Source organism: Ovis aries, chromosome 10 (assembly GCF_016772045.2).
Source record: "Ovis aries strain OAR_USU_Benz2616 breed Rambouillet chromosome 10, ARS-UI_Ramb_v3.0, whole genome shotgun sequence".
Taxonomy (NCBI): Eukaryota; Metazoa; Chordata; class Mammalia; order Artiodactyla; family Bovidae; genus Ovis; species Ovis aries.
The window spans coordinates 84,021,426-84,034,423 of record NC_056063.1 but is presented as its reverse complement, the minus strand read 5'-3'; the positions used below and the strand labels follow the sequence as shown (position 1 = coordinate 84,034,423).

General features: G+C 56.8%; 1 protein-coding gene across 1 annotated transcript in view; it reads left to right on the top strand.

Moving 5' to 3' along the window:
• Positions 1 to 201: 201 nt before the first annotated feature.
• Positions 202 to 12,998, top strand: part of IRS2 (insulin receptor substrate 2) — a 30,537-nt gene continuing 17,740 nt past the window's right edge. The window contains exon 1 of the mRNA XM_027973785.3: positions 202 to 4,460. Within this exon, the coding sequence (XP_027829586.1) occupies positions 497 to 4,460 (3,964 nt within the window). The 5' untranslated portion in view covers positions 202 to 496. The remainder of the gene's footprint in view (positions 4,461 to 12,998) is intronic.

The window sequence follows — 12,998 nt, the reverse complement described above, 5'->3', positions numbered from 1 at the left end:
GCGGCAGCGGCAGCCCCGGCGGCGGCGGCGCGGACCCCGAGTCCCCGGGCACACCCCGGCACCCCGGAGCGCAGCGCGGCGGCGGGACCCATTCGGCCGCGCGCGCCGTAGGCTCGGCCCCGCGGCTCGGGGACCCCGACTCTCGGCCCAGCCAGCGAGTCCCCCAGGCGCCGCCCGAGAGCCCGGGAGGCAGCGGCCGCGGGCAAGCCGGGCCGCGGGGAAGGAGGGGGGGCGGCAGCCACCGCCCGCGCCGGGCACCTTCTGGGGCCCCGGATCGCGGAGGGCGCTGCGCCACCGCACGGGTGCCTGCCCCCGCGGGGCCTCCCGTGCCCAACCTTCCCCACCTCCTGGGCCCGAGGGACGCGGGCTCCGGCGCGCGAGCAGGGGGTGGTGGGGAGCCGCCCGCGCCCCCCTGCACTCCGCCCCCCCCCCGACCCCCAGCCCCGCCCCCGGCCCCTCCAAGCCGGGCCGGGCCGCGCGGCCTGAAGCGCCCGCGATGGCGAGCCCGCCGGAGCACGGGCCCCCCGGGCCGGCGGGCGGGGACGGCCCCAACCTCAACAACAACAACAACAACAACAACCACAGCGTGCGCAAGTGCGGCTACCTGCGCAAGCAGAAGCACGGCCACAAGCGCTTCTTCGTGCTGCGCGGGCCCGGCGCGGGCGGCGACGAGGCGGGCGGGGGCCCGGCGCCGCAGCCGCCGCGGCTCGAGTACTACGAGAGCGAGAAGAAGTGGCGGAGCAAGGCGGGCGCCCCGAAGCGGGTCATCGCGCTCGACTGCTGCCTGAACATCAACAAGCGCGCCGACGCCAAGCACAAGTACCTGATCGCCCTCTACACCAAGGACGAGTACTTCGCCGTGGCAGCCGAGAACGAGCAGGAGCAGGAGGGCTGGTACCGCGCGCTCACCGACCTGGTCAGCGAGGGCCGCGCGGGCGCCGGCGACGCGCCCCCCGCCGCCGCCGCCACCTCCGGGTCCTGCAGCGCCTCCCTGCCCGGCGCCCTGGGCGGCTCGGCGGGCGCCGCCGCGGCCGATGACAGCTACGGGCTGGTGGCGCCCGCCACGGCCGCCTACCGCGAGGTGTGGCAGGTAAACCTGAAGCCCAAGGGCCTGGGCCAGAGCAAGAACCTGACGGGCGTGTACCGCCTGTGCCTGTCGGCGCGCACCATCGGCTTCGTGAAGCTGAACTGCGAGCAGCCGTCGGTGACGCTGCAGCTCATGAGCATCCGCCGCTGCGGCCACTCGGACAGCTTCTTCTTCATCGAGGTGGGCCGCTCGGCCGTGACGGGCCCCGGCGAGCTGTGGATGCAGGCGGACGACTCGGTGGTGGCGCAGAACATCCACGAGACCATCCTGGAGGCCATGAAGGCGCTCAAGGAGCTCTTCGAGTTCCGGCCGCGCAGCAAGAGCCAGTCGTCCGGCTCGTCGGCCACGCACCCCATCAGCGTGCCCGGTGCGCGCCGCCACCACCACTTGGTCAACCTGCCCCCGAGCCAGACGGGGCTGGTGCGCCGCTCGCGCACCGACAGCCTGGCCGCCACCCCGCCCGCCGCCAAGTGCAGCGCGTGCCGGGTGCGCACAGCCAGCGAGGGCGACGGCGGCGCCGCGGCGGGGGCGGCGGCGGGGGCCGGGGCGGCGGCGGGCAGCCCCCTGAGCCCGGGCCCGGTGCGCGCGCCCCTGAGCCGCTCGCACACGCTGAGCGGCGGCCGCGCGGGCAAGGCGGCGCTGGCGCCGGCAGGGGGCGGCCTGCAGCACAGCCGCTCCATGTCCATGCCCGTGGCGCACTCGCCCCCGGCGGCTACCAGCCCCGGCAGCCTGTCGTCCAGCAGCGGGCACGGCTCGGGCTCCTACCCGCCGCCCCCCGGCCCGCACCCGCACCTGCAGCACCCCCTGCACCCCCAGCGCCCCTCCAGCGGCAGCGCCTCGGCCTCGGGCTCCCCCAGCGACCCCGGCTTCATGTCCTTGGACGAGTATGGCTCCAGCCCCGGGGACCTGAGGGTCTACTGCGGCCACCGGAGCAACACGCCCGAGTCCATCGCTGAGACGCCCCCGGCGCGGGACGGCAGCGCGGGCGAGCTGTACGGCTACATGACCATGGAGCGGCCGCTGAGCCACTGCGGCGGCCGCGCCTACCGCAGGGTCTCCGGGGACGGCGCCCCAGACTTGGACCGAGGGCTGAGAAAGCGGACTTACTCGCTGACCACGCCTGCCCGGCAGCGGCCCGCGCCCCAGCCGTCCTCCGCGTCCCTGGATGAGTACACCTTGATGCGGGCCACCTTCTCGGGCAGTTCCGGCCGCCTGTGCCCATCCTGCCCCGCGTCTTCTCCCAAAGTGGCCTACCACCCGTACCCTGAGGACTACGGCGACATCGAGATCGGCTCGCACCGCAGCTCCAGCAGCAACCTGGGCACGGACGACGGCTACGTGCCCATGACCCCCGGCGTGGCCCCCCTGCGGACGGGCGGCGGGAGCTGCAGGGGCGACGACTACATGCCCATGAGCCCCACCAGCGTGTCGGCCCCGAAGCAGATCTTGCAGCCGCGGCCCGCACCCGCCGCCTTGCCCCCTGCGGGGGCCGCGGGGCCCACGCCCGCGTCGGCGGCCGGCAGAGCTTTCCCGGGCACTGCGGGCGGCTACAAGACCGGCTCCCCGGCCGAGAGCTCCCCCGAGGACAGCGGGTACATGCGCATGTGGTGTGGTTCCAAGCTGTCCATGGAGAGCGCCGACGGCAAGCTGCTGCCCAACGGGGACTACCTCAACATGTCCCCCAGCGACGCGGGCACCACGGGCACCCCGCCCGACTTCTTCTCGGCCGCGGGGGAGACGCTGCGGGGCATGCCCGGCTACTGCTACAGCTCTCTGCCCCGCTCCTACAAGGCCCCCCACGCCTGCCACGGCGACAGCGACCAGTACGTGCTCATGAGCTCGCCTGTGGGCCGGGTCCTGGAGGAGGAGCAGCTGGAGCCGGCCCCCGGCCCCGCGCAGCCGGCCAGTGCCTTCCCGGCCGCGGCGGCTGGCAGCGGCCACCCCCAGCCACCTCATCCCGCCGTGCCTTCTCCCGGGAGGCTCGGCGGTGGCGGAGGCAGCCGCCCCGACGGCTTCCTGGCCCAGCGCTGCCGGGCAGTGAGGCCCACGCGCCTGTCCCTGGAGGGGCTGCCGGCCCTGCCCCGCATGCACGAGTACCCGCTGCCCCCCGAGCCCAGGAGTCCAGGCGAGTACATTAACATCGACTTCGGGGAGGCCGGCGCGCGCCTGTCGCCGCCCGCGCCCCCACTCCTGGCCTCGGCCGCCTCGTCGTCCTCGCTGTTGTCCGCCAGCAGCCCGGCCTCGTCCCTGGGCTCCGGCACCCCGGGCACGAGCGGGGACAGCCGGCAGCGCTCCCCGCTCTCCGACTACATGAACCTCGACTTCAGCTCGCCTAAGTCGCCGCAGCCGGGCGCCCAGGGCCGCGACCCCGTAGGCTCCTTGGACGCCCTGTTGTCCCCCGAGGCCTCCGTGTACCCGCCACTGCCCCCGCGCCCGGCCGCCCCCTCCTCGGCCCTGCAGCCGCCGCCGCCGCCGCCCCCGCCAGGCGAGCTGTACCGCCTGCCTGCGGCACCCGCCTCCAAGGGCCCGGGCGCGGCCTCCTCGTCCTCGGACACGGGGGACAATGGTGACTACACCGAGATGGCCTTTGGCGTGGCCGCCACCCCGCCACAACCAATTGTGGCGCCCCCAAAGCCCGACGGTGCCCGCGTGAGCAGCCCGGTGTCAGGCCTCAAGAGGCTGAGCCTCATGGATCAGGTGTCGGGAGTCGAGGCCTTCCTGCAGGCTGGCCAGCCCCCAGATCCGCACCGGGGGGCCAAGGTCATCCGCGCGGACCCGCAGGGGGGCCGCCGCCGCCACAGCTCCGAGACCTTCTCCTCGACCACCACTGTGACCCCCGTGTCCCCGTCCTTCGCTCACACCCCCAAGCGTCACAACTCGGCCTCGGTGGAGAACGTCTCTCTCAGGAAAGGCAGCGAAGGAGGCGGCGGCGGGGGCAGCAGCGGCATCCTGGGTGGGTGCGATGAGCCCCCCTCGTCGCCCCGCCAGTTGCCCCCGCCGACACCTCAGCAGGCGCGGGCCTGGACGCCGGCTCAGCCCGGCGGCGGCCTGGTCGGCTGTCCCGGGGGCACCAGCTCGCCGATGCGCCGGGAGACCTCCACCGGCTTCCAGAACGGCCTCAACTACATCGCCATCGACGTGAGGGACGAGCCGGGGCTGTCGCCGCCCCTGCAGCAGCACCCGCACGCGCAGACGGGCGACAGGAGCGCCTGGGGCCGCACCCGGAGCCTCGGGGGTCTCATCAGCGCCGTGGGCGCCGGCAGCCCTGCCGCGGTGTGCGGAGGGCCGGGCCCTGGCGCCCTGCCCGCGGCCAACGCCTACGCCAGCATCGACTTCTTGACGCATCACCTGAAGGAGGCCACGGTGGTGAAAGGTGAGGGCCCGGGGCCGGGAGGAGGTGGGCAGGCGGGGCGGCTAGAAGCCGCTTCCCTTCGGGGGCACCTTGACCTCGGTGCCCACGTTCCGGTGCAGGGCTCTCGCTTTTTTTTTTTTGCTTTTGGGCCAGTCCCTGTCTTTCCCCAAAGACCTCGCCAGAGCGCTCAAGTTGTCTTTGAGTTAAACAGTGAGTCTTCCGACCAGGGAGGCAGACCTGCTTTCTTTGGCTCCACAGCCCCCCTCCTCTTCCGTCTGTGAACACCTGGCGGGGGGTTGGGGGGGGGGGGGGGGGGGGGGCTGGGGGGAGCAGGTCAGCCACTCCCCCCTGACGTGGCACGGGGAGGGGGGGGGTCCTCCCATTTGTGAGTTGGGAAACCTCCACTTGGAGGGACAGGCCGCTGGCGGCTCCCAGGCCCGCAGACGTCACCTTTCTCTTTGTTTTCCTGGAGCCTGGACAGGCTGATTTTTGCTGAGCCTCAAAGTTTATAAAAACAGGCCCCAAAGTTGTTTAGGAAACCAGCATCCATTTTGGCTGGCGGTTGCAGGGAGCCCTGAGCCATTTCAAGTTTACATGGGGACCGGAGGAGCTTTTCCACCAGAGGCGTGCCCGTTCTCTAGGGGGCTGAAAGGGTAACGCTGCTTAAACCCGCTCTGGAGCTTGAGCCCAGCTGGGGGTCACCTGGAGAGTCTTAGGCGGGGCTGGCCGGGCTGGGTGGCCCCATGCGGTGGGTCTGGGATGTGGCTCCCAGTGTGCCTTCCTAAGAAGCTCCCCTGCTGCGCTGGTGCTGCTGGTCGGGGGGCCCCGGCTGGGGGTGGAGTTGGGGGCACTTGTCCCAGTTAGACTGCTGGAGCAGGTCTGAGAAATGACCTGTGGGGTCAGCCGCAGTCAAGGAAAGCGGCCAGTGGGCGGAGCCCAGGCGCCAGCATTTTCCCAGTTGCCCAGGCGATGAGAATCTGGGCCTCAGAGAAGACAGTGAAAGATGACCACATGGGTCTTTTCAGGAGTAGTCATGGGGTGCCCAGTGCTGTCCCTCCCTGTCTCCTCACAGATTGGCAAGGACAGAGGTGTGCTTGCCTTGACCTGGTTGACTCAGACCCTGAATGACCAGGGGGAGGAGAGGAGGGTGGGCTCAAAGAGTTTCTTAACCGCTGCTTCCGTGCAGGAAGATAGAGGCGCTGTGGGAACCGCAGAGGACAGAGTAGTGAACGGTGCTCAGATGCTGGCCTGAGGTCAGCAGTCTGCCAGGGTTACAGGGTGATGATGGACGCAGCTTGGGGATCTGTACACCGTGTGTTCTGAAAGCAAACAGACGCATCTGATGTGGGGTAAATTCAGCATGTGTTTCCTCGCATCCATGGGATTTAAAGTTACAGCTGGGTGCAAGAGGGGTGGGGACATATGTACACCTGTGGCCAATTCCTGCTGATGTATGGCAGATACCAACGCAACATTATAAAGCCATTATCCTCCCAATAAAAATAAATTTAAAGAAGAAAAAAAAAGTTATAGCTGTAGGGTGGATGCCCTGTTATTCTCATACAGTAGAGGAAAAGCAACTGCTTTTTTTCCTAAAATCATGGACTACAGGATGAAAAGAGGCACGGTGACCTCTCAGGGACACGGCCCTTTGGCATTTAATGACGCCAGTTGGAAGCCGTCAGGATGTGCCCCGTAAATGGTGACGCTCAGCTGAAGGTCGCTTTTCTTGGAGGCACTTAAGCCCTACAGGTGCGTCTAAAGAATTGCTGGCGTGTCTGGGAGTTGAAGGATTATTAGGTGCCGTCCAAGACACGGGCCAGATAAACACAGCAGTCTAAGTAGACTTGACTGGGGGAAAAATCCGCACGCACAGGAAGGGGTACAGACCATAGTGAACACCGAAGTACATCTTGCTGAAATCTGATTCTCATCAGAAAAAACAGCCTGAGAACACAACACCTTTTACAGCCTCTGGTGGAGCAGGCAGGAAAAACCCGGACTGGATTGAGGAGGGCCCTGGGAGGCGGTTCTCGCAGCAAGCGGAACAGTGAGCCGGGATGTGTGCCTCCGGGCCTGAAAGAATCCAAGGCCTTTCGGATAAAGTAGATACATTCAGAAACGTGATTCACGGCTGATATAATGCCCTTTTCAGATGAGGGAAAATTTTAAACTGCAAGAGATAAGTTTAGTGAGAGGCCTGGTCCGCCTTGTTTTGTTCCCGATTTCCCACCAGTATAACATTCTTCTCAACCTATAGGATTCAGGGCTCTGAAATCAAAGCTGTTTGTAAGTTCTGTGGTCACTGAAATCACTTTGGATTGCTGTTTGTCCAAAGTCTCTGTGGGTGTTACAGTAAACACCCTCTTAAGAACGGAAAAAGACTATTTTTAAACAAAATAGATAACTACAATTGATCCATTGTGTCTAAACCATTTTTTTTTCCTCCTTTCTTTCAAAAAGGCCTACACGCTAAATGGATTTCTAGTAGGCTAATTTGAGCACAGAGAACAGCGGACGAGGAAAGAGGAGGGTCTCATTTTAATTAACGAGGTGGTGGTGGGGGGAAGCTTAATTGTGTTCTGTGGAGCCAGAAAGGGACTGTCGGGAAACCTTGAATCCACCTTTATTTAACTCTTGTTTGCACAGAGACATTGGTTTGTGATGCTCATATATAAAAAGTTTACAGGAGATAAGTGTTTTTTGAGAACATGATTTATGGAGGGAAGACTTGCAAAGCATTTCTTTGAAGATAAAACGGAAAGTGAGCTTCCTGAGTCATTGGGTGCATGCCCGGACCCTCAGAAGGGGCTGTGTTTCCACACCCAGCTCCTCAGGTTGTGCGTGGAAAAACTCCATGAGCTCCACGGAGTTGGCATTATTTGGGGTCGCTTAGGTAGCGTTTGGCGTTTGGATAAGCGGTGACAAAGAGTTACGGTTCCAGTAACGGGCTTGCTGATTGGTTGGTTGCAGTAGAATTGGGGCTGGGGGCGGGGTTTCAGTGCTGAAGCCAATTAAAAAGTTCAGTTCAGTTCAGTCGCTCAGTTGTGTCCGACACCCAGACATGTGTTTATGTTTTCGTAGGTCGTCCACAGAAGTTGAAAATTTAACTCTAAATTATGCCTCTCACTTGGGAGCAGGGAGAAGGTGCTTGTTCTGTGTTCTGTGGGTGTGTCTGTGGAAAAGTCTAAGCCATCTTTACCGTGTTGTTTGGGAGCAGACGTGCTCCTGCTGAATTTACTGAGCAGTCAAGCCGCTCTTAAAAATTAACTTTGTATGTCTGGTTGTTAGGGTTATAGATTGTCCTATACTGTAAACTATGCTATTTTAGTGTTTCTCTTTGGTGAGGTTTTTGTTCTAAAATTGGTGTGTGTGTATGTACAAGGCGGATTAGATAAGAATTACCCTGAAAGCATCTGTATTTAAATTTGTTTGATAAAAGGACTATTTATTCACATCCCACAGAAAGAATTGTGGGATAAGAGAGCAACACCATCACCATTTATGTTTAAAAGTGTTGTCTGTTGAAGTCTTCAAGCAGGGGACTTGAATATTTTTAGAACTCCAAGGAGATGGCTTGACAAACCACACATACTTTATTTTCTCTGTGGTGCTTGCTTTTCCGCTTTGGTTGGCCGGCTCTTATCGTAATAAGCCAATCGTGTGCCCGGCTCCCACCCTGTTCCCAGGAGCAGGCAACTAAGGTGCTGATACACACAGGCTTTCCTGAATGAAAGTCACGTGACTTGTTCTAGTTCCTTTATTGAAAGAGAAACCTTTACCAAAATAGTACTTCGGAAAAGGAGGCAGGGTGTGTGAACACCAACCCAGGAATCAGGAAACCAGGTTTCTAGTTGCTGATCTCGGTGAGTCACGTAGGAGACGAGTCCCTCTATCTCACTTTCTCTGTCCGGGGGCTTGTCCACATCCAGGGAGCTTCGGCTCCTCTAAAGAAGAATGCCAATAAATCCCGCGATGCTGTTGATACTTACTACCTTGAAACCGCGAGTATGCGCAGGAAAGACACTTCTGTCGATGTGTGTTCTTCAATTAAAAACAAAACCCCAAATCCTCATAGTTGTCTGAACGCGGAGCCAGTACCTTCCTGAGAAATGCACGCCTCTTCTGTTGGGTGTCACCGCAGTCTCTGAGAGCCTGTTTTCTCCCGACTCTGTTTCACTGGAGTGTTCTTCTTTTCCATAGATAATTATCAAGTGTCACACAGTAGTGATTTAAATTACGTAGTAGAGTAACCGCGGAGGAAAATAGCATTCTAATCCTGAAACTGTATCAGGACGGCACTTTCTGATGACCTTTTATGATGTGGCCGTATATTAAGAGATTGGCAAGATGAAAATGTGTAACTGGAATGTAGGTTTCTCATACTGACAGTGTTGGCCCTTCATCACGGGAGCATCAAGAGAAAGAGGGATCCCTGAGACTTTTAGCTGCTGAGTCATCACTGTCGGGCGGGGACTTGGCTTCTCAGGGTTGACTCCGTGAGGGCGGCCACACCTGCACTGGTCTTGGTCCGGCTGTCCCAGCTGGTCAGGAAAGCCTCCAGGGTTTGATCCTTTCATTCCTCCATGGGCCCGCCACCCTCCTGGAAAGGACTTTTAATCGATAATTAATACTTTATTTTCTTTAGACCTTAGTATTAAAACGAGTCTCTTTCTGAGAAGAACTTGGGAAAGGTTTAGGACCAGCATGGGGATGATGGCTTTTCTGTCAGTTCCCCACTAATGCATCTTCTGTTGCAGCGGAGTTCCGAGAGCCAGGTAGCTTTTGGCATCAGATTTGGCAGGGGGAGAGGGGTTTTTTGTTTTGCTTTTTTGGGGTAGAATCAAGTGTTCCCGTTTTGCCTTAGAAGCTTAAGGGAAAATGCACCCTGACTCTTTTATCTGCTTTGCCAAGTGCACAGAGTAGGGGAAAAACTAAGCGGGAAGGAGGCCATGGTGTCGTGCCCCAACAGCTGGGTCTTCACCAGGGCCCCTGTAATAGCTGAGTTTCTGTAGACTTCAGCTGCTGCAGACACGAGTAGAGTGTTTTCCCGTGCAAGTTGGGGAAGGCTTTTAATGCTGGCGTTTTTCTGAACCTGCAAAATCAGTGGTTATAAGCCTGTTACCGATCAGGTTGTAGGTTTCCTGAGAACAGCGCTCTTCACATTTCAGTGCAAAGATTCTTTCTATGTTAAGTTCATCAGTTTGGATGCGTTCTTCAAGATGGCAGCGATTATTCTGAATCACTCAAGGTTGAATATTGTAGACAGCTCGTCCACAGTAGATTTGTACATTTGTTTCTGGAGAGAACTGGTGAAGTCATCAGTCAAGATGGAGGAGATGCTGAGGCTGGTAATTGCTCCTGACTCCTCCATGTCTTTCTGGCTGGCTGGCACAGACTTGCATTAACTGTGCGTGGAATTACAGAGCAGAGAAGAAAGTGTGGACAGGGAGAGCTGGAGCCCCTGTTGGAAATGAGCGTTCGCTCTGTGTGCTTGCAGGGTGGGCTGGGGGTAGGGGTCTCATTTAATTGAATTCATTGCATCAGAATGGAATTCATTGAATTCGGCTGAAATGTAATTGGGTTAAAATTTGTAGGCTGCGTGTTTACAAGTGTTGTAGCAGTCGAGTCAGCGGTTCTGATTTCTTTTCTGTTGGATTAGGAAACGTTAAGTGTGTATCAAGTGACTTTTACCTGTCCGGAGACTTTTTTAAAAGTCGATCAGGCAAAGGTGTCTCTAAACGAGGCCCTGTGCTCTCACGCCAGGTGTGGTATTTATGCCCATAGACAGGACTTAGAAAATAGTCTTTGCTTATGGTACTTAATTTGGAATATTTGGTCAAATATGGTGGCCTACAACATACATTAAAAAATGATTACCTGCATAGCATTTGGTAAACACTGGGCTTTTTAGTATCAGTTATAATTAAAGAGTACCAAACTTTCCATAAAAATTATTTGGGGGTGACGTGTGTGTGCGCGTACATGTGTTTGGTTTCATGGTTTTTCATCCAGTTGTGCTCCAAGAGGCTTGATGTGGATTTTTTTTTCATAATTCAAGCTCCAGTGCTGAATAATAATGTTCTCTAATCATGCTAAAGCTCTATACCTCAAGCATACCTACAGTGTTGACTGTGACTTTAGTCTGCCCATTAGGTATTGGTGCAGACACTTGAGTGAATTACTATAGTACAGTGTTAAATTCCAGTTCTTTCAATGTGAAAAAAATAGGTACTATATACAGTTCATTATATTAGTGCTTTTAATAGTTACCTTAAAATCCATATGTATATCTAATAATGACTTATTTTTTTGCACAGAATCAATGCATAATTTTTAGTATTTATAAACGTGACCTGGTACTTTCGCAATGCAAATTCAAAAGTCCATGCTTACATCTGCCCATTTTTTTGCCTCCAAATTGTAAGTGTAACTAGTAATCCCCCAAACATGAAGAGCAGTGAATGAGGCTGAAAGAATGCTACTGGAAGCTGAGATGATGAAAATGCAACCGTTATCCTGGTCAGCGCTGATAGATAATTGCATGTCCCTCCCTCTCTCCCCTTTCAGCCAAAAGAAGTGTTTAAAATTCAAAGAGTAGGCTTTTTGTCACTTTATAGTATTCAGAGGTTTTGATACCTAGAGTCTCACGTGATACTCCAAAAGCCCTACCTCAGAGCAGAGCTGCCTGGGTCCCCGTTTTTGGACTAAGGAGCCTGCACCTCAGAGAGTCCCAGCAACCTGTCTCGGAATCCCTGAGCCAGGAAGGGCGGTGGTGGGTTGAACCTCACAAAGATGCCGTCTTACCACCCGACTCCCGGCCAGTGTATCCCATCTTCAGCAGGCCCTACATACTGACTGACTGGGAAGTTCATGTGCCGTAGTGATCTTGGGATTTTCTGTAGACTCGCCTCAGGCAGCTTTCAAGTTGGCAGCTGGGTTGCTGTTTCACTTGGTGCTGCTAACTGAATCTCCCTGTCTTTCCTTACACACATTATTCATTCAAAGTAAGATGGGGACAGCTAGGCAGGAAGACTGGATGGTAAAGGAAAGCACCCTCATTTTTTTAATGTATTAAATTTTTTTTTTACACTTTTGTTGGTCTGTAATTGACTGATAATGCTGTGTTAGTTTCAGAAAGCTCCCTTATTTTTTAAACTGGTTTCCACACCTGCTAGGTTGAAGAGCTCAGGATTCAATATTATTTTCAAGGCTCTGGTGGTGGTGGTGGATTTCAGAGTTGAATCAGATTGTTGGTTGGTCATCTGTTCTGGGGATCCCAGGCTGTCTTCCTGGACTTCCAGTGACCTGCAGAGTGGACACTTATATTTCTCAGCTATCTTTGTTTTCATGAAACAAACTGTATATTATACCTGATAAGATACCTCCCCCTTGCAAATGCTTGAGAACTCTCTCCACACAGTGTGGTGACAAGTAGAAAAAAAAAAAAAGATCCAAGGTCGTTTTGAGGAAAAGGGGTGGAGAACCCTCAGGTCTGATGAAACTCATTTGAAGGTTGTGAAAACAGGCGGGGGAGGTGGGCGTCTTCTGCAAGGTCACTGATTTAATTAGTTGTAGAGATGTTTGTAAACATTCTCAGGAAGGAATGGGATGTTCTGTGTCTCTGCGGGCCTCTGTGTGGTGATGAAGACCTTGCTCTCTGACACGGCCTGCCCCCTCTGGAATGATGTATTGTCGGTAGAAGTGCTATTTACTAGTCTTTTTTGTTTTGGAGCCTCTCAGGGAATTGCTTCATGCATGCGCTGCGAGGTGTGATGGTGGACAGAAGCAGAGAAAGCAGAAACACATAGATGAGGAAGCAGCCTGGAATCAGGGTGATGACCCAACACCCATGTGGGCAGCGTCTCCCGGGGGTGCAGAGGGCAAGGGCTCGGCGGTCAGTCAAACTCATGTGCTTCCTTGTAAGAAAAAAGAGAGAAGGAAGAAAGAACGTTCTTGGGGTAAATTCAGACCAAAAGGCCTCTACGATCTGGGGAATTGTAGGTTCTTCTTCGTCGGTGGGTCACCCTGGTCCACTGAGCCACCGTTAGTGGGTCTGGGGTCTCCGTCGTTCCGTGAGGGGCGCTTGAGATGCATTCCTTTTCTAAGTGAAATGTCATTTACTCCTCATTACGGATAAGTCCATTAGCAGTTTCCTAAGAAATGAGTCATCATGAGTCTGTCTGAAAGCGAGCAATTTTAGAATTTGCCTGAGGACCCGTAAGTAACTCCTCAGTGGGGCTAAGTGGTGATCTTCTCCAGAAGGGATCATTTCACCAGTGCCCTTGTTGTTTTTGAGATCTTTTTCTTTTTTTTGCGGAAAAAAATGTATTTACTTACCTTCATTGTTACAGGATGAGACATGAATTTTCAGAAGGCACTGCCTTCCTGAGGGGTGACTCTGAGCCCCCTTCAAATGGCAGAAAGGAAGATGTAAACACGTGTAATGGTGCCCACAGCAGCTCTCCATGCCCCGAAGGAAGTGTAGTCGGGGCTCTTTGGCCTCACGCCCTGGGGAGTGGTCCAGGGCTGTGTTTACACAAGCTGTCAATCTCAACA